Below are 19,933 nucleotides of genomic sequence, written 5' to 3'. Positions count from 1 at the left end.
TACTTTTTTTTCATTTGCATAATATCTTAGATCTCACAAGATATAAATTTACATAAGTACCAGAAAAGGTCAGGCGACCAAAAAGTCTAGTTACCCACACCACCTACTGTTTTTCTGTCATCCTATTTTAATGGTGGGAGCTATTTCCTCACTGAATAATTTATCTCATGCAACCGGAGAGAGAGGCAGATCCTAGTACAGTTTACCAACATTTTTGAAAAGACTGACAATGATAAATTGTCGATCTGCAACGGGTTCTTACAAAATCTGTAATTCATTATAAACGTTACAGTGCAAAAATCTAAAACATCGTGATTGTGTGTATAAAGAGACTTCACATTTTTAGAACCACATTGTTAACAAACTACAACTAGTCACCCGATACGGGTGTATAACATTGAAATTGGGTGGTCAAAGGGTAGCTTCCTCAGTAGAAAAACAGCTATAAGTCATCTGAAAGTGGTTATTGTTCTAGGGTATATTGAATGATCAACAGGAACTGTGTCAGTGTGACTTCCTGTTGTAGATGTCAGTGTGACTCCCTGTTGTAGGTGTCAGTGTGACTTCCTGTTGTAGGTGTCGGAGTGACTCACTGTTGTAGGTGTCAGTGTTTTCCTGTTGTAGGTGTCATGTGACTCACTGTTGTAGGTGTCTGTGTGACTTCCTGTTGTAGGTATCAGTGTGACTTCCTGTCGTAGGTGTCAGTGTGATTTCCTGTTGTAGGTGTCAGTGTGACTCACTGTTGTAGGTGTCAGTGTGACTTCCTGTTGTAGGTATCAGTGTGACTTCCTGTTGTAGATGTCAGTGTGACTCCCTGTTGTAGGTGTCAGTGTGACTTCCTGTTGTAGATGTCAGTGTGACTTCCTGTTGAAGGTGTCAGTGTGACTTCCTGTTGTAGGTGTCGGTGTGACTCCCTGTTGTAGGTATCTGTGTGACTCCCTGTTGTAGGTGTCAGTGTGACTGCCTGTTGTAGGTGTCAGCATGACTCACTGTTGTAGGTGTCAGTGTGACTCCCTGTTGTTGGTGTCAGTGTGACTCACTGTTGTAGGTGTCAGTGTGACTCCCTGTTGTAGGTATCAGTGTGACTTCCTGTTTTAAGTGTCAATGTGACTCCCTGTTGTTGGTGTCAGTGTGACTCACTGATGTTGGTATCAGTGTGACTCACTGTTGTAGGGGTCAGTATGACTCCCTGTTGTAGGTATCAGTGTGACTTCCTGTTGTAGGTGTCAGAGTGACTCACTGTTGTAGGTGTCAGTGTTTTCCTGTTGTAGGTGTCAGTGTGACTCACTGTTGTAGGTATCAGTGTGACTTCCTGTTGTAGGTGTCAGTGTGACTCACTGTTGTAGGTATCAGTGTGACTTCCTGTTGTAGGTGTCAGTGTGACTCCCTGTTGTAGGTATCAGTGTGACTTCCTGTTGTAGGTGTCAGTGTGATTTCCTGTTGTAGGTGTCAGTGTGACTGCCTGTTGTAGGTGTCAGAGTGACTCCCTGTTGTAGGTGTCAGTGTGACTCCCTGTTGTTCGTGTCAGTGTGACTCATTGTTGTAGGTATCAGTGTGACTTCCTGTTGTAGATGTCAGTGTGACTCCCTGTTGTAGGTGTCAGTGTGACTTCCTGTTGTAGATGTCAGTGTGACTTCCTGTTGAAGGTGTCAGTGTGACTTCCTGTTGTAGGTGTCAGTGTGACTCCCTGTTGTAGGTATCTGTGTGACTTCCTGTTGTAGGTGTCAGTGTGACTGCCTGTTGTAGGTGTCAGTGTGACTCATTGTTGTAGGTGTCAGTGTGACTCCCTGTTGTTGGTGTCAGTGTGACTCACTGTTGTAGGTATCAGTGTGACTCCCTGTTGTAGGTATCAGTGTGACTTCCTGTTTTAAGTGTCAATGTGACTCCCTGTTGTTGGTGTCAGTGTGACTCACTGATGTTGGTATCAGTGTGACTCACTGTTGTAGGGGTCAGTATGACTCCCTGTTGTAGGTATCAGTGTGACTTCCTGTTGTAGGTGTCAGAGTGACTCACTGTTGTAGGTGTCAGTGTTTTCCTGTTGTAGGTGTCAGTGTGACTCACTGTTGTAGGTATCAGTGTGACTTCCTGTTGTAGGTGTCAGTGTGACTCACTGTTGTAGGTATCAGTGTGACTTCCTGTTGTAGGTGTCAGTGTGACTCCCTGTTGTAGGTATCAGTGTGACTTCCTGTTGTAGGTATCAGTGTGACTTCCTGTTGTAGGTGTCAGTGTGACTGCCTGTTGTAGGTGTCAGAGTGACTCCCTGTTGTAGGTGTCAGTGTGACTCCCTGTTGTTCGTGTCAGTGTGACTCATTGTTGTAGGTATCAGTGTGACTTCCTGTTGTAGGTGTCAGTGTGACATCCTGTTGTAAGTGTCAGTGTGACTTCCTGCTGTAGGTGTCAGTGTGACTTCCTGTTGTAGGTGTCAGTGTGACTCCCTGTTGTTGGTGTCAGTGTGACTCACTCTTGTAAGTGTCAGTGTGACTTCCTGTTGTAGGTGTCAGTGTGACTCATTGTTGTAGGTGTCAGTGTGACTCATTGTTGTAGGTGTCAGTGTGACTCCCTGTTGTAAGTGTCAGTGTGACTCACTGTTGTAGGTATCAGTGTGACTCCCTGTTGTAAGTGTCAGTGTGACTCACTGTTGTAGGTGTCAGTGTTCTCCTGTTGTAAGTGTCAGTGTGACTCACTGTTGTAGGTATCAGTGTGACTCCCTGTTGTAAGTGTCAGTGTGACTCACTGTAGTAGGTGTCAGTGTGACTCACTGTTGTAGGTGTCAGTGTGACTCACTGTTGTAGGTGTCAGTGTGACTCATTGTTGTAGGTGTCAGTGTGACTCCCTGTTGTAAGTGTCAGTGTGACTCACTGTTGTAGGTGTCAGTGTGACTCCCTGTTGTAGGTATCAGTGTGACTTCCTGTTGTAGGTGTCAGTGTGATTTCCCGTTGTAGGTGTCAGTGTGACTGCCTGTTGTAGGTGTCAGAGTGACTCCCTGTTGTAGGTGTCAGTGTGACTCCCTGTTGTTCGTGTCAGTGTGACTCATTGTTGTAGGTATCAGTGTGACTTCCTGTTGTAGGTGTCAGTGTGACATCCTGTTGTAAGTGTCAGTGTGACTTCCTGCTGTAGGTGTCAGTGTGACTTCCTGTTGTAGGTGTCAGTGTGACTCACTGTTGTAGGTGTCAGTGTGACTCATTGTTGTAGGTGTCAGTGTGACTCCCTGTTGTAAGTGTCAGTGTGACTCACTGTTGTAGGTATCAGTGTGACTTCCTGTTGTAGGTGTCAGTGTGATTTCCTGTTGTAGGTGTCAGTGTGACTGCCTGTTGTAGGTGTCAGAGTGACTCCCTGCTGTAGGTGTCAGTGTGACTCCCTGTTGTTCGTGTCAGTGTGACTCATTGTTGTAGGTATCAGTGTGACTTCCTGTTGTAGGTGTCAGTGTGACATCCTGTTGTAAGTGTCAGTGTGACTTCCTGCTGTAGGTGTCAGTGTGACTTCCTGTTGTAGGTGTCAGTGTGACTCCCTGTTGTTGGTGTCAGTGTGACTCACTCTTGTAAGTGTCAGTGTGACTTCCTGTTGTAGGTGTCAGTGTGACTCATTGTTGTAGGTGTCAGTGTGACTCATTGTTGTAGGTGTCAGTGTGACTCCCTGTTGTAAGTGTCAGTGTGACTCACTGTTGTAGGTATCAGTGTGACTCCCTGTTGTAAGTGTCAGTGTGACTCACTGTTGTAGGTGTCAGTGTTCTCCTGTTGTAAGTGTCAGTGTGACTCACTGTTGTAGGTATCAGTGTGACTCCCTGTTGTAAGTGTCAGTGTGACTCACTATAGTAGGTGTCAGTGTGACTCACTGTTGTAGGTGTCAGTGTGACTCACTGTTGTAGGTGTCAGTGTGACTCATTGTTGTAGGTGTCAGTGTGACTCCCTGTTGTAAGTGTCAGTGTGACTCACTGTTGTAGGTGTCAGTGTGACTCACTGTTGTAGGTGTCAGTGTGACTCACTGTTGTAGGTGTCTGTGTGACTCCCTGTTGTAAGTGTCAGTGTGATTTCCTGTTGTAATTGTCAGTGTGACTCCCTGTTGTAAGTGTCAGTGTGATTTCCTGTTGTAAATGTCAGTGTGACTCCCTGTTGTAAGTGTCAGTGTGACTTCCTGATGTAGGTGTCAGAGTGACTTCCTGTTGTAGGTGTCAGTGTGACTTCCTGTTGTTGGTGTCAGAGTGACTTCCTGTTGTAGGTGTCAGTGTGACTTCCTGTTGTAGGTGTCAGTGTGACTTCCTGTTGTAGGTGTCAGTGTGACTCACTGTTGTAGGTATCTGTGTGACTCCCTGTTGTAGGTGTCAGTGTGACTGCCTGTTGTAGGTGTCAGCGTGACTCACTGTTGTAGGTGTCAGTGTGACTCCCTGTTGTTGGTGTCAGTGTGACTTCCTGTTTTAAGTGTCAGTGTGACTCCCTGTTGTTGGTGTCAGTGTGACTCACTGATGTTGGTATCAGTGTGACTCACTGTTGTAGGGGTCAGTGTGACTCCCTGTTGTAGGTATCAGTGTGACTGTCTGTTGTAGGTGTCAGAGTGACTCACTGTTGTAGGTGTCAGTGTTTTCCTGTTGTAGGTGTCAGTGTGACTCACTGTTGTAGGTATCAGTGTGACTTCCTGTTGTAGGTGTCAGTGTGACTCACTGTTGTAGGTATCAGTGTGACTTCCTGTTGTAGGTGTCAGTGTGACTCACTGTTGTAGGTGTCAGTGTGACTCACTGTTGTAGGTGTCTGTGTGACTCCCTGTTGTAAGTGTCAGTGTGATTTCCTGTTGTAATTGTCAGTGTGACTCCCTGTTGTAAGTGTCAGTGTGATTTCCTGTTGTAAATGTCAGTGTGACTCCCTGTTGTAAGTGTCAGTGTGACTTCCTGATGTAGGTGTCAGAGTGACTTCCTGTTGTAGGTGTCAGTGTGACTTCCTGTTGTTGGTGTCAGAGTGACTTCCTGTTGTAGGTGTCAGTGTGACTTCCTGTTGTAGGTGTCAGTGTGACTTCCTGTTGTAGTTGTCAGTGTGACTCCCTGTTGTAAGTGTCAGTGTGACTCCCTGTTGTAAGTGTCAGTGTGACTTCCTGTTGTAGGTGTCAGAGTGACTTCCTGTTGTAGGTGTCAGTGTGACTTCCTGTTGTAGGTGTCAGTGTGACTCATTGTTGTAGGTGTCAGTGTGACTCATTGTTGTAGGTGTCAGTGTGACTCCCTGTTGTAAGTGTCAGTGTGACTCACTGTTGTAGGTATCAGTGTGACTCCCTGTTGTAAGTGTCAGTGTGACTCACTGTTGTAGGTGTCAGTGTTCTCCTGTTGTAAGTGTCAGTGTGACTCACTGTTGTAGGTATCAGTGTGACTCCCTGTTGTAAGTGTCAGTGTGACTCACTGTAGTAGGTGTCAGTGTGACTCACTGTTGTAGGTGTCAGTGTGACTCACTGTTGTAGGTGTCAGTGTGACTCATTGTTGTAGGTGTCAGTGTGACTCCCTGTTGTAAGTGTCAGTGTGACTCCCTGTTGTAGGTATCAGTGTGACTTCCTGTTGTAGGTGTCAGTGTGATTTCCTGTTGTAGGTGTCAGTGTGACTGCCTGTTGTAGGTGTCAGAGTGACTCCCTGTTGTAGGTATCAGTGTGACTCCCTGTTGTAAGTGTCAGTGTGACTCACTGTAGTAGGTGTCAGTGTGACTCACTGTTGTAGGTGTCAGTGTGACTCACTGTTGTAGGTGTCAGTGTGACTCATTGTTGTAGGTGTCAGTGTGACTCCCTGTTGTAAGTGTCAGTGTGACTCACTGTTGTAGGTGTCAGTGTGACTCACTGTTGTAGGTGTCAGTGTGACTTACTGTTGTAGGTGTCTGTGTGACTGCCTGTTGTAAGTGTCAGTGTGATTTCCTGTTGTAAATGTCAGTGTGACTCCCTGTTGTAAGTGTCAGTGTGACTTCCTGATGTAGGTGTCAGAGTGACTTCCTGTTGTAGGTGTCAGTGTGACTTCCTGTTGTTGGTGTCAGAGTGACTTCCTGTTGTAGGTGTCAGTGTGACTTCCTGTTGTAGGTGTCAGTGTGACTTCCTGTTGTAGGTGTCAGTGTGACTCACTGTTGTAGGTGTAGTGTGACTCACTGTTGTAGGTGTCAGTGTGACTCACTGTTGTAGGTGTCTGTGTGACTCCCTGTTGTAAGTGTCAGTGTGATTTCCTGTTGTAGTTGTCAGTGTGACTCCCTGTTGTAAGTGTCAGTGTGACTCCCTGTTGTAAGTGTCAGTGTGACTTCCTGTTGTAGGTGTCAGAGTGACTTCCTGTTGTAGGTGTCAGTGTGACTTTCTGTTGTAGGTGTCAGTGTGACTTCCTGTTGTTGGTGTCAGAGTGACTTCCTGTTGTAGGTGTCAGTGTGACTTTCTGTTGTAGGTGTCAGTGTGACTTCCTGTTGTTGGTGTCAGTGTGACTCACTGTTGTAGTTATCAGTGTGACTTCCTGTTGTAGATGTCAGTGTGACTTCCTGTTGTAGGTGTCAGTGTGACTCCCTGTTGTAGGTGTCAGGGTGACTTCCTGTTGTAGGTGTCAGTGTGACTCCCTGTTGTTGGTGTCAGTGTGACTCCCTGTTTTAGATTGTTGTTTGCTCAACTCCACCTTCAAAGCTTGTATATTAGTTTTATAGGGTACCTTTTTATAATACCAAATCTTTTATCCTGCTTTTACAGGTAAGAATGAGCTAGTCAGACTGTTTTATCCATTCAACGCTATGTCTAATGTGAAGAAAAACACACAGAGCCAGACTATTAATTCACTAAATGATGTATAAAAATAGTGTGGGCAGACTCTCAAAAACTGTCTTATCTACTGATTCTTCTCCCTACAAAAAGGTAGAATGGCCTGTGACAAATATCAGCTAGGCTCCAGGCAACTTAACTCAGCATGTCACAGTGTAAAGACCCTATATTTCCTGGCTTTAGAAACTGACAGTGTCAAACATAACACTACTGACCCATCAACAGATTTATGTGTAAATGTATTATATGTATAAATCCTAAGTCAAAGTCCTTTTATTCTATTTAATTCCCAGGAATTTAAAAATTCATAAAATCTTTGTAAGACATACATCTATGAAAGTTCTAATCTTGTGACTTTTAAAATCAGCCTGACTGATCAAGTTATGGTCTCGTCCTCTATCTCCCAAAAGTTTCCATCTAGCATGCAGAAGCTTCCTACTACATGTGTTACATTAGATTTAAACCAGGGGATATTTAAGGGAGAAAGGCTTCTAGTCAACATTTCTGGTTTTAAACAAGTGTTAGCCACGTGCATGTGGTTGTCAATCATGATTACAGTCGCCCAGGTAACATCCAGGTAGACAGTCCAAACCCAGACAAGCAGGTTGAAAAACTTTGGTGCACACTGGTGGAAATTACACACACAACTGAGGACAAAGCACAACATGTAGAGTTACAAGTACATTTACTGCAAGCAACTGAGTTTGTAAAAAATATATTGTATATAAACCTGCAAACAGTTACCGTATTGGTTAACTTAAACAGCCTGACACAACTTTTCATATTCCTCTGTGCAAGGTTTTTTTCCATAATGCACTTGAATAATTTGAAGAAAAGCAAACTTGTTCAGTTAACATACATTACCACAACACCAAACATAGCACAGATTTATCCCCTGTCTGTAGGATACCTTGTACTTCCACTATTGTCATTAAAAAACCAATTTCATCATTTTAAAAAAAAGTAAAATCTTGCTATTATACTATAGAACCTAAAACGTACATGAGAAATGAAGTAGGTCTGGATAATGTATGTAGGTTCTAAAGCGTGTTAACACAATCCATATTTCATACGACAATGTTTGCCTGGAGACATGAAATTATATTTTAAATCTTGCATGACCAGTACTCGTTTAAGTAGTACAATAAATGTTCTGATACTCAGCAATATCAGATCATCTAAGTGCAAGTGTGTATATACATACCTAATACATACACATACAATTTTATGTAGAGTTTAATCAAAATAATCTCCTTTAATGTTTTTTTCATTCAAAAATTCAAATGGAAACTTTATTTAAGTTTGATAAACCTCATATAAAATAGTTGACATTTTTATGCCTTATATCTCTATTTTGACACCATAATCCACAATATTATTTTAATATCAGTATAAAGCATCATACACAGAGCGTTAATGGCTGTCATTTTTTTATCATGATAACCTAAACAAAAGCCTTTGAACTTCTTCCTTTGTCCATCAGATCCTAGTTCAGTTTGAACTTCTTCCTTTGTCCATCAGATCCTATTCAGTTTGAACTTCTTCCTTTGTCCATCAGATCCTAGTTCAGTTTGAACTTCTTCCTTTGTCCATCAGATCCTAGTTCAGTTTGAACTTCTTCCTTTGTCCATCAGATCCTAGTTCAGTTTGAACTTCTTCCTTTGTCCATCAGATCCTAGTTCAGTTTGAACTTCTTCCTTTGTCCATCAGATCCTGGTTCAGTTTGAACTTCTTCCTTTGTCCATCAGATCCTAGTTCAGTTTGAACTTCTTCCTTTGTCCATCAGATCCTAGTTCAGTTTGAACTTTTTCCTTTGTCCATCAGATCCTAGTTCAGTTTGAACTTTTTCCTTTGTCCATCAGATCCTAGTTCAGTTTGAACTTCTTCCTTTGTCCATCAGATCCTAGTTCAGTTTGAACTTCTTCCTTTGTCCATCAGATCCTAGTTCAGTTTGAACTTCTTCCTTTGTCCATCAGATCCTAGTTCAGTTTGAACTTCTTCCTGTGTCCATCAGATCCTGGTTCAGTTTGAACTTCTTCCTGTGTCCATCAGATCCTGGTTCAGTTTGAACTTCTTCCTTTGTACATCAGATCCTAGTTCAGTTTGAACTTCTTCCTTTGTCCATCAGATCCTAGTTCAGTTTGAACTTCTTCCTTTGTCCATCAGATCCTAGTTCAGTTTGAACTTCTTCCTTTGTCCATCAGATCCTAGTTCAGTTTGAACCTCTTCCTGTGTACATCAGATCCTATTCAGTTTGAACTTCTTCCTTTGTCCATCAGATCCTAGTTCAGTTTGAACTTCTTCCTTTGTCCATCAGATCCTAGTTCAGTTTGAACTTCTTCCTTTGTCCATCAGATCCTAGTTCAGTTTGAACTTCTTCCTTTGTCCATCATATCCTGGTTCAGTTTGAACTTCTTCCTTTGTCCATCAGATCCTAGTTCAGTTTGAACCTCTTCCTGTGTACATCAGATCCTAGTTCAGTTTTAACTTCTTCCTTTGTCCATCAGATCCTAGTTCAGTTTGAACTTCTTCCTTTGTCCATCAGATCCTAGTTCAGTTTGAACTTCTTCCTTTGTCCATCAGATCCTAGTTCAGTTTTAACTTCTTCCTTTGTCCATCAGATCCTAGTTCAGTTTGAACTTCTTCCTTTGTCCATCAGATCCTAGTTCAGTTTGAACGTCTTCCTTTGTACATCAGATCCTACTTCAATTTGAACTTCTTCCTTTGTCCATCAGATCCTAGTTCAGTTTGAACTTCTTTCTTTGTCCATCAGATCCTAGTTCAGTTTGAACTTCTTCCTTTGTCCATCAGATCCTGGTTCAGACTTGAACTAACCATTAACAAAACCTTTCTATGATATCAGATCTAAACCATCAAGTGATAAAAGTATTATATCAAATGTGTCATGTGAAAGGTACGAAGGTGCAGTGGTACTAACACACTCTGCTGTCACGAAGGCAATCAAGGTCAGAATCCCCCATCAGATGTGTTAAAGTACAGTCATCTTTCTGATTACATGGGTGTGTCCTAATGATTTCCGTATCCATTTCCATCTAGTAAAAATGTTTCTATACATTGATATCACTCATTTCATAATACTTAAAGTTGATAATTTATGTCTGTCGTTGATGACTAGACATTTTACATCGGAAAAGTATTATGCCTCTTATGGGATAAAAGTGTTCCACATATGATTGCATGGGTTCATACGAAAAAACATCCCACTTTATACATGAAGTGTATATAATGTGTGATTAAAAATGTATATGTACTATGTGAAGAAATGCAGAGAGAACGACCATATATTTTACAAAAATTAAAGATGTATGGTTCACCTACTTGAATGAATGAAAATAAAATGATTCATATTATGTTTTGCCAGTGATACATTGAAGATAAAAATCAATGATTTCACAGGTACAAATCTATTACAACAACACAAGGGGTGTAGAGCCTACGTCTCGTGTAGGTATCGTCGCTTCTGTAACCCCTCACTGGATACCCCAAGGTATGCAGGGCGATTGAATATTAGGAACTAAGAATGCGGTGTGGTCAATCACAAGATACTGAGGATCTTCAGTGTCATCACACTACATTTAAGATCGTCAGTTTGTTGCGATTAATAACACCTTTCTTAGTTCTATTATAACAATTTACATCAGTACATTGCCACAGGACGTGTCAACTGATTTCTCTCCAAATATAGATATAGATTCTGCTGGAACAGATTTATTCTATTCACATCGGAGAGGAAGGATTGAATACAAAAATAAATCTACATTGTTTGTAGGACAGTTCTCTTACACAAACCTATCAAATAGAATGGTCAGACAATAATTACTATCACTAGCATGGTCATCATGACGTCATCAATACAGCCAAAGACACAGTTGGTAGTATTTAACAAATTGAATCAGAATGTATAAAAAGTAAATCAAATGCAAATTATCACATGACTTGGTTTGTTTGTCTGTCATTTATCAATACAATGAATGCAGGGCTCTCGATTTGCCAGATTTGGGGCCGAATTCCCAATGCAAAATAGTATCTTTTTTTCCCAATTTAGACCCCAAGTTTTCCCAAGTCTAAGGAAAACACCATCATATTTCCCAATTCTAAGGGCCCTGGGCCCCAGTCCCAAAATGGGGTGTGAGAACTCTGTAATGCCATACTAAAACATTAAAAATAATGCTTATAATGAAAGGAACAGATCACAGCTGAGATATATGTGTGACCATAAATTAGAAAGAGACTTTGATGAACAGATTCATGCTATGTTCCTATCTTAAACCCTTTATTTTCTCATTCTTTCATCGACAGGAAGCATCTGTAATAAATCTCATGGAATTTTGATAGGACTCATAGAATTTCTGAAAATGTTGAAATTTTACACTGTGGGGCCTATTGTTTTTAGCAATAAAGTCAAAAAGGACTAATGAAAATGAATTAAAGATTGATTGCTTCAGTGCTAACAGCTTTGTGATACAAGAAGGCCTACCTGGTAACTTTATCTTGTGATCAGTATGGGATATTCCACAAAATATTAATTGTGGATGGATGCAAATTTTTTAAGGCAATATCAAATAAAACCATTAACATTGGTTCATTATTCATAAATGTTATGCAAATTTTTGGCTTCATCCTCTATCCATGTACAGGACTATATAATAGTAATAGTAATATATTTATAAGTGGCCTTATTACCTGCCCTTCACTTTTCATCTAATAATTATGATTATACACAACATATTGGTTTATTTGGATCTTCAGTCATTGATGGTAAATTGAATAATTTTGGATATAATTCCAGATGCTGAGTATGTCAGTTTGCAATTTTCAGAATTTAAAAAAACATGTGTTCATGCTTTGGTAATTGATTTCATTTGATGTCAATTTTATATTTATTAGGATATCAAAAGAAATATTAGTTTGAGTTTATTGAGACATTTATGGTAATAAATAACTAAGTAGTGTGAATTTATGATCGTGATATTGTATTTATTTGTATCAATACAGTAACTGATAAATATCATTAAGAGAAAATTCATGGTAGCCGATAATGAGGAAATTTTTATTTATTTCAAAATACAGAATGCATAATAGTACACATCTTCTTTTGATAAAATACATTTATTTGAACATTTACGGTACCTAACTGAGAAATGGATTGAAATCAACAAAAAAAACAATAATGAAAACAAGAAAATGGACTGTAAAATCTCTATTGCTACAGCCGTGTTGACTAAAACTAATAAAAAACATTTTCCGTTCCAAACTCAATAACATACCAAACAGAAAAGTTAAGAAATTAATACTCTTTAATCTTAAATCAGAAAAACGAATTTCGCTTTGGGGACAATTCAGGTCAGATTAACACTACAACTGTTTAAAGAAAGATTTGTTTTGTTCTAAAGTTACTGGTATATTGGTATTTTCTAGCTTTGTCGTTACTTTATTCTTAAGACAGTCCTAAAGCTCCTGTCAAACTACACCTAATGTTTACTTTGAAGTTAATTCTGCCCTTGGCCTATAACATTATGTAATTATGTGATTTTATCAGGTAGAACCCGGTTACAAGCTCATTACTTTAACACTGACATGGCATTACGAATTAATTTAATTAAAGAAGACATTTTAAATATCTTTCTTTTTCTTTCTTTTCTTACCTCCGATATTTGAATTGGAGAGCGCACCTCCGCTCCTCCCTTTAATGTAAATCCCCATGGGCTCCCGCCTTTCAGAACAACTTCAAATGGTTCAACTGTCAACAGTGATGACGAACTTTCCACTTTTTCTTCTTTATCGGAGGTTCTGTCCTCGTCACTGACATCAGAACTATCCGATTCCATGATAAAATTGGTAAAATAAACTTTATGTAAATCCCGCACGATACTTTTCACACCTCTTCCTTCATCGGGTAAAACTTTATAAAGCTCACCGACAGCCGTGGGAAAAACACGATGCTTTCTCAGTCAACTTGCAAATTAGCTTGTGTGATCATCTGAATCAAATGCAAGGAGATCCGAATGATGTCACTCTACATAATCCCACAGGTAAACATACAAGGGGAACCGATGGCAGCATTACCTGTGAAGCGGAAGTTTCTGCGTGAATATCGTTATAGTCAGTTTCTGATTTGTACCGTCTGAGTGGTCTATGTTGCTTAAGGCATGTACAGATTCTGTTATCAGTGAAAACAGCACAGGATTCTAATTCTGTAGCTCTTATCGAAATAGCTTTAACACCTTTATCTATAAGAAATTTATTCTATCACGAAATCGTGGAAAAAAATATTTTTTTACAAAAAAATGAAAGTATCACCACTTGTAACAGGCAGGTGTTTAAAAAATTAAAAGAAATGTAAACAAAATTTATCACCACCTTTTTTTCAAACAGAAATGCGTCTTGTTTCCATTTCTTTCTACAGATGTCTTTTCTCCTTCATTGATTTTGAGACATTTTAGATTCAGTCGCCTACATTCAATGGCATCAGAAAACTAAAGAATTCAACCCACAAAACAGCCTCAAAATATTCTGAGGACCAGATAATGAAATAGCCCAGAAACATTTGAAGTCTATTTCCCATTGCGGACGCTAAATTAGCCTTGACGACCAACCATTTACCCGGCGATCTCTATCTAACTGGACTACACAGGCGAGCTGCAATTCGATACAAGTTGCCGCCTTGCATAGAACCGTCCGGATTTTTTGTGTTACGAGTTTGCGAAACTTGTTTACCGATGATAACAAAAGATGTTCACCTTAGGAATTTAAAGAGACAGTAATGATCGGCGAGCGCCTACAGGTGTGCAGGACAACTATGTGTCCGACAAAAGTACATATATAGCTGTTACAAATCAATCATGACCATGAATTATCGGCCTTGGCATAATCTAACTTATTTACTTCTTAATAATGTCTGATTCAAAAACGAAAACAAGTAATCCTTGTGAACCACAGAGGCACGTTAATTAATTAGAATGTATACAGAACTATGCCATGTCGAACAACCTATATAGATTGGGTCGGACTAATACCGGTATATAGTTATATGTGTATTCCGACTCTGCTATAACTGTCACAGTTATACCAGAGACATATATATATATATAACATGTGTTATATACGTCTCTGGTTATACAAACGAATTAATCACCGACTTCTCCTGTGGATGAACCACGGACCGTGGTCTAAGTCCGTGTCATCATTTCGTCGATCATATAATATACTATACATACATATATAATATATCACACACACAAATACTACATATTTTGGACATTGTAACACAATTAACAAAGAAGACAATTTTTGACTCGTGCCCTGGCCGGGTCTCGGACTCACAATTTACGGCGCCAAATTACCTAGCCAAGAAATTTCAGACTGCTTTACTATTACGCCATCACGACATCCCTAAATCTTTGGAAGTTGTACTGTAAGATAGCAGGGATTTTCTAGACATGATCATTATGGTAAATAGTCTAATCACGTGATATGTACATCTGGATCGCACTGCACAGCTGATTTGGTTTCTTTATTTATTAATTTATCTATTTATTAAGGATTTTACGGACTAAATTTTTGCCGACGTTTTGACTGTCACGTGAATTATTTCTAATTTATCTGATATGTGTCACGTGCTTCTGACACTGGTGACGTAGACCACGATGTGTGGTCAGTCTTCCCCTAGGATAATGGTAACAAGAAGGTTACACCATGTAAAATGTCAACAGATTTTTCAAAACAGGTTGGGGAAATTTCGATCGATATGTTATTTTGAATTCTTCAACAGAAAACTGAAAAAATACAAGCTCTGAAAATCTAAAATGAACATGGACGGAGATGTATTATCAAAAATGAAACATTAACTTAGTTCGAAAAAGCAATAGCCCGTCATTAAGCTAACAAGTGGTGAGAACTCTACGAGAACTCCGCGACCTCTGTGTATCCTTACATATTCGGGAGGTGCTATTCCATCATAAATTTATAGGGTGACCGGATGGTTCAGTGGATAGTGTGCTTCGTGTTTCACCAGGCAGTTTGGTTCAATATTCACAGATCGGAATTGAAACCGGCCATCATTTAGCCTCATTCCTATGCTATTTCGCCAAGATTTCAAGAGATTTTATTGTATTTAAACACCGACATCGTGGACTTAGTTAAGTGGTAACATGAGCGGGTATGGTGGGAAGGAGAGGGAATGCAATGATCTGTAGAAGTAACACGTGACGTGTCATTCCCCAGCTTCCAACTGTAAACACAATATTATGTATATGCAATCCATTTGATCGTAAGCGCATGAATAACGTTCTGCCCCGCCCCTCCCTTGGCTGCCACGCTCATCGTTATCGAGTGAGACTAAAGGAGGTAAGAATGATGAATAACGCCATTGCCCTCTGGATGTCTTCAAGAAATTATGACACAAATTTTAAGATAACTTCAAAATAATACCCAGGTGTCAGATAAGCTACTTAACAAATTCTTCATTGTAAAAGGTGGATTCTTCCGTAAATAGAATACGTTATTCAACACACTGAGCGTTCTATATCTATCACCACTAATACTAACGGGTTTGGAAAGGAATAACAGAGTTACCTGCTGTTAAGGTGAAAGGTGTGCGAATAAAGTATCGTGATCTCTGTTTGGGGAGGAGAAAACGCCCAGAGTAATATCTTGGTATCTATGTACTCTGTCTACTTTCTTATACCTTATCACGCCCCAATAAAGACATGGATGCTGAGTTTCATTCATATCGGTATATCATGGACCAACTGTTCTGTGGAATATTACTTTTAATTGGTGCCTTTCTCATTCAAAAGTTACCATAATTTCCATTTTTTTTCTCTCATTTAATTTTAACTTATTTCATTTCACCCATTTCTTATTTTTTTGACAAGAGTTGTGTTTTGGATGAAATATTTGTGTTCAGTTACAATGACTTAATTCATTGTATGAAGATCTTTAATTAATTAACCTAAAACTCGCTTGAATAAAGAATGTCGCCTGATTTTATATCATTCGTCATTTTTAATGTTCAAAGTTGTGAATATCTAAGACTAAGTTATGTATAACACTGTGACCTTGTCTAGTCGTGATGACGCATACGTTTTTCTCTGTGACACACTTTCTGAAACGGACTATACACCTTAAATTATATCGCTAATTGATAAAATTGGCACATAGCGGGTCAGTGGTTGTATACATACAGGAGTGACATGGTTCCTGTTATCGTCACCCTGTCAAGCGCAAAAATAAATAACAAAATAGAGGATTACGGACAAAGGTGATTTATCTAAACTGGGAACATAAAAGCAGTTGTGCTGTGTACAGATCTAGAAATAGGATCAGAGATGTTCGGAATTATATACACATGTGAATATATTTCTAAAATTAGCGTGTCGAGATTTTTGTTATCACGTGTTGAAATGTATATTGATCCCCAGCAAAATTATTTTAAATTACGCCACCAAATTTAAGTTAATCTATTTACACCAGACACCTTAATGTATTCTTTTTTTCATAAGTTGTATGATATCTTGAAAAAACAAAACAAGAAGATAATACCAACGTATCTACATAATCATTATCCAAACTCAATAAAACTAGGGCAAAATATTAACAAAAGAAGGATTTACACGGAGACTATTGAAAAAGTACAAGGAGATTAATACCAGGTGTTCCGGAAGAGTCAACGTCTTCTGTTTCATCGATAATGAAGATCCTTTATTTCTAGGGTGCTATTTTGAGGTGCCGTTTTAGTTTTAATTCACTATTTTCACATCATAAAATCGACTTCTTCACATCAAAAAGGGATACTTCATCATAAGTTTTACACAAGAAGTCGCGTCTGATAATAAATATTATTGTTGATGTGAAAAAAATCGTTATCATTAAGCTAACAAGTGGCAAGATCTCTAATAGAAGTTGAATTCCGTAACCTCTGTGTATCCTTACATATTCGGGAGGTGCTATTTCACCGTAAATTTATTCAATCACTAAGTCACAGAGGTTGTTTGTGTAAATACGGTGACCGGATGGCTCAGTGGATAGTGTGCTTCGTGTCTCGCCCAGGCAGTTTGGTTTAATGTTCACAGATCGGAATTAAAACCAGCCATCATTTAGCCCCATTCCTATGCTATTTCGCCAATATTTCAAGATTTTTTTTCTTTAGTCATCAAAATCACGGATTTGGTTAAGTGGTAACAATAGCGGGTATGGTGGAAGGAGCAGGGATTCGATAATCTGTAAATATGACACGTGACGTGTTATTCCTCAACTTTCAGTAGTAAACACGATATTATGAATATGATATCCAGTAAATTTATGTAAATATATTTAATATATTTATGTCATTTCATAAATTGACTTTAAGAATTTGTGTGCAAATGAAAATAGATCTAAAACCGGAAATGGTACAAGTATATGTTACAAATCTATTGTGCCTGAAGTCAACACGAGTTCACTCCCTTGTAGTACACGTTGAGTAACGCCAATCCTCGATGAGTAGAAAGTGACCCCAACTTCCTGGAGTATCGAGGAGATGTATTGATCGTAACCTCCTGGAGAATTGAGGATGAGTTCGTAATCAACCAATGATTTTATCATAAAAATATGTGGAAATAAATTTCTGTAAATGCTGGAAATCAGAAGCCGATAAAGAGAAATGTGTGGTCTTCATGTTGCTTGTTATTTGGTGCTTCTGTTTATAGTGGATTCGAGGACGAATGGGGAGGGACGCTAAAATCACCTCCCTCTTCCCGTATCCCCAAGACACCTCTCTATTCCCGTATCCTCCAGACACCTTCCTCTTCCTGTCTTCTCAAGACACCTCCCTCTTCTCATTTCCTCAAGACACCTCCCTCTTCCCGTATCCTCAAGACACCTCCCCCTTCTCGTCTCCTCAATACACTTTCCTCTTCCCGTATCCTCAAGACACTTCACTCTTCCCGTATCCTCAAGACACTTCACTCTTCCCGTATCATCAAGACACTTCACTCTTCCCGTATCCTCAAGACACCTCCCTCTTCTCGTCTCCTCAAGACACATCCCTCTTCCCGTATCCTCAAGACACTTCACTCTTCCCGTATCCTCAAGACACTTCACTCTTCCTGTCTCCTCAAGACACTTCCCTCTTCCTGTCTCCTCAAGACACCTCCCTCTTCCCGTATCCTCAAGACACCTCCCCCTTCTCGTCTCCTCAAGACACTTCCCTCTTCCTGTATCCTCAAGACACCTTCCTCTTCTCGTCTCCTCAAGACACCTCTCTCTTCCTGTATCCTCAAGACACCTTCCTCTTCTCGTCTCCTCAAGACGCCTCCCTCTTCATGTCTCCTAAGACACCTCCCTTTTCCTGTATCCTCAAGACACATCCCTCTTCCTATCTTCTCAAGACACCTCCCTCTTCCCTTCTCCTCAAGATACCTCCATCTTCCTGTCTCATCATGACTCCTCCCTCTTCTCTTCTCCTCAAGATACCTCCCTCTTCCCGTATCCTCAAAATACCTCTTTCTTCCCATATTCTCAAGACACCTCCCTCTTCCCGTCTCCTCAAGACATCTCATTTTTCCTATATCTTCAAGACACCTCCCTCTTCCCTTCTCCTCATGACCCCCCTCGTCCCGTCTCCTCAAGACACCGCCCTCTTCCCATCTCCTCAAGACACCTCCTTCTTCCCGTATCCTCAAGACACCTCCCTCTTCTTGTCTCCTCAAGACACCTCCCACTCCCTGTATCCTCAACACACCTCCCTCTTCCCGTCTCCTCAAGACACCTCCCTCTTCCCGTATCCTCAAGACACCTCCCTCTTCCCGTATCCTCAAGATACCTCCCTCTTCACGTATCCTCAAGTCATTCTCTCTCTTCCCTCCTCCTCAAGACACCTCCCTCTTCCCGTATCCTCAAGACATTTCATTTTTCCTGTCTCCTCAAGACACCTCCCTCTTCCTGTCTCCTCAAGACACATCCCTCTTCCCATCTTTTCAAGACACCTCCCTCTTCCCTTCTCCTCATGACCCCCCTCTTCCTATCTCCTTAAGACACATTCATCTTCCCTCCTCAAGACATTCTTCCTCTTCCCTCCTCTTCAAGACACCTCCCTCTTCCCTTCTCCTCATGACATTCCCCCTCTTCCCTCCTCTTCAAGACACCTCCCTCTTCCCTTCTCCTCATGACCCCCCTCTTCCCATCTCCTTAAGACAACTCCCTCTTCCCTCCTCAAGACATTCTTCCTCTTCCCTCCTCTTCAAGACACCTCCCTCTTCCCTTCTCCTCATGACATTCCCCCTCTTCCCTCCTCTTCAAGACACCTCCCTCTTCCCTTCTCCTCATGACCCCCCTCTTCCCATCTCCTCATGACCCCCCTCTTTCCATCTCCTCATTACACCTCCCTCTTCCCATCTCCTCAAGACCCTTCCCTCTTCATGTCTCCTCAAGACACCTCCCTCTTCCCGTCTCCTCAAGACACTTCCCTCTTCCCGTCTCCTCAACATATCTCATTCATCCCATCTCCTCAAGACGTCTACATCTTCCCGTCTCCTCAAGACACTTCTCTCTTCTGGTTGCCTCATGATCTCTCCCTTTTTCTGTCTCCTCAAGACATCTCCTTCTTCCCATCTCCTCAAGACATCTCCCTCTTCCCATCTCCTCAAGACACCTCCCTCTTCCCATCTCCTCATGACACCTTATTCGTCCCATCACCTCATTACCCCTCCCTCTTCCCGTCTCCTCAAGACACTTCTGCTACACTTAATCTATAAATAGTTTTATCTCTTTTTTAAAGAACATATTTGCCTTCCAAATGATCTTTATTATTATTTCTCTGGTGTATTTATTGTCAGGAAAACATAAATATCGCACCAATAGCACTACTCCAGGGTTGTTTATTGGGACTGTCTCTATTTCTATCTCAAAATATTACACCAAATCAGTGATTTCATTTTTAAATATGAGCAAATCATGCTTCAAATGACATCTGGCTTTAAAATTACAGATAATTTGCTGTTATGATCTGTATAATCAAGGTAATTATAATGTTAAGTCAGACTGAAAGACAAACTTTGTAATCTGATAGCTTATGTGTAACCTTTTTGCTGAAGTCAATAACCAGACAAAGCCCTTACATTTGGCTTAGTTAGTCTGTTATCATCGTGTACACAAAAATAATACAATCTGATGGGACCCCAAAACA

The 19,933-nt window shown here is 40.4% G+C and overlaps 2 protein-coding genes across 2 annotated transcripts in view; one reads left to right on the top strand and one right to left on the bottom strand.

Annotated features, from left to right (window-relative positions):
- The window catches only part of LOC132544713 (protein Shroom4-like), a 35,751-nt gene extending 23,155 nt beyond the window's left edge, over positions 1 to 12,596 (bottom strand). The window contains exon 1 of the mRNA XM_060208354.1: positions 12,414 to 12,596. Within this exon, the coding sequence (XP_060064337.1) occupies positions 12,414 to 12,596 (183 nt within the window). The remainder of the gene's footprint in view (positions 1 to 12,413) is intronic.
- Positions 12,597 to 15,962: 3,366 nt separating this feature from the next.
- LOC132544797 (putative uncharacterized protein ENSP00000383309) lies at positions 15,963 to 19,101 on the top strand. Its single transcript, XM_060208443.1, has 3 exons — positions 15,963 to 16,030; positions 17,457 to 18,099; positions 18,379 to 19,101. The coding sequence occupies exons 1-3, from the start codon at positions 15,963 to 15,965 to the stop codon at positions 19,099 to 19,101; spliced, it is 1,434 nt and encodes a 477-aa protein (XP_060064426.1).
- Positions 19,102 to 19,933: the final 832 nt, after the last annotated feature.

This window comes from Ylistrum balloti, unplaced genomic scaffold (genome assembly GCF_031769215.1).
Source record: "Ylistrum balloti isolate Yb309-2 unplaced genomic scaffold, AGI_CSIRO_Ybal_v1 Utg369808, whole genome shotgun sequence".
NCBI lineage: Eukaryota > Metazoa > Mollusca > Bivalvia > Pectinida > Pectinidae > Ylistrum > Ylistrum balloti.
The sequence above is the reverse complement of the archived record's forward strand: the minus strand, read 5'-3'. Positions and strand labels throughout refer to the sequence as shown.

Coding starts and splice junctions, on each gene's coding strand:
- LOC132544797 (XM_060208443.1), top strand. CDS start 15,963: ATGGTTCCTGTTATCGTCACCCTGTCAAGCGCAAAAATAAATAACAAA. Junction 16,031..17,456: donor ATAGAGGATTACGGACAAAG/GTGATTTATCTA, acceptor TTCTGTTTATAG/TGGATTCGAGGACGAATGGG. Junction 18,100..18,378: donor TAAGACACCTCCCTTTTCCT/GTATCCTCAAGA, acceptor CGTCTCCTCAAG/ACACCGCCCTCTTCCCATCT.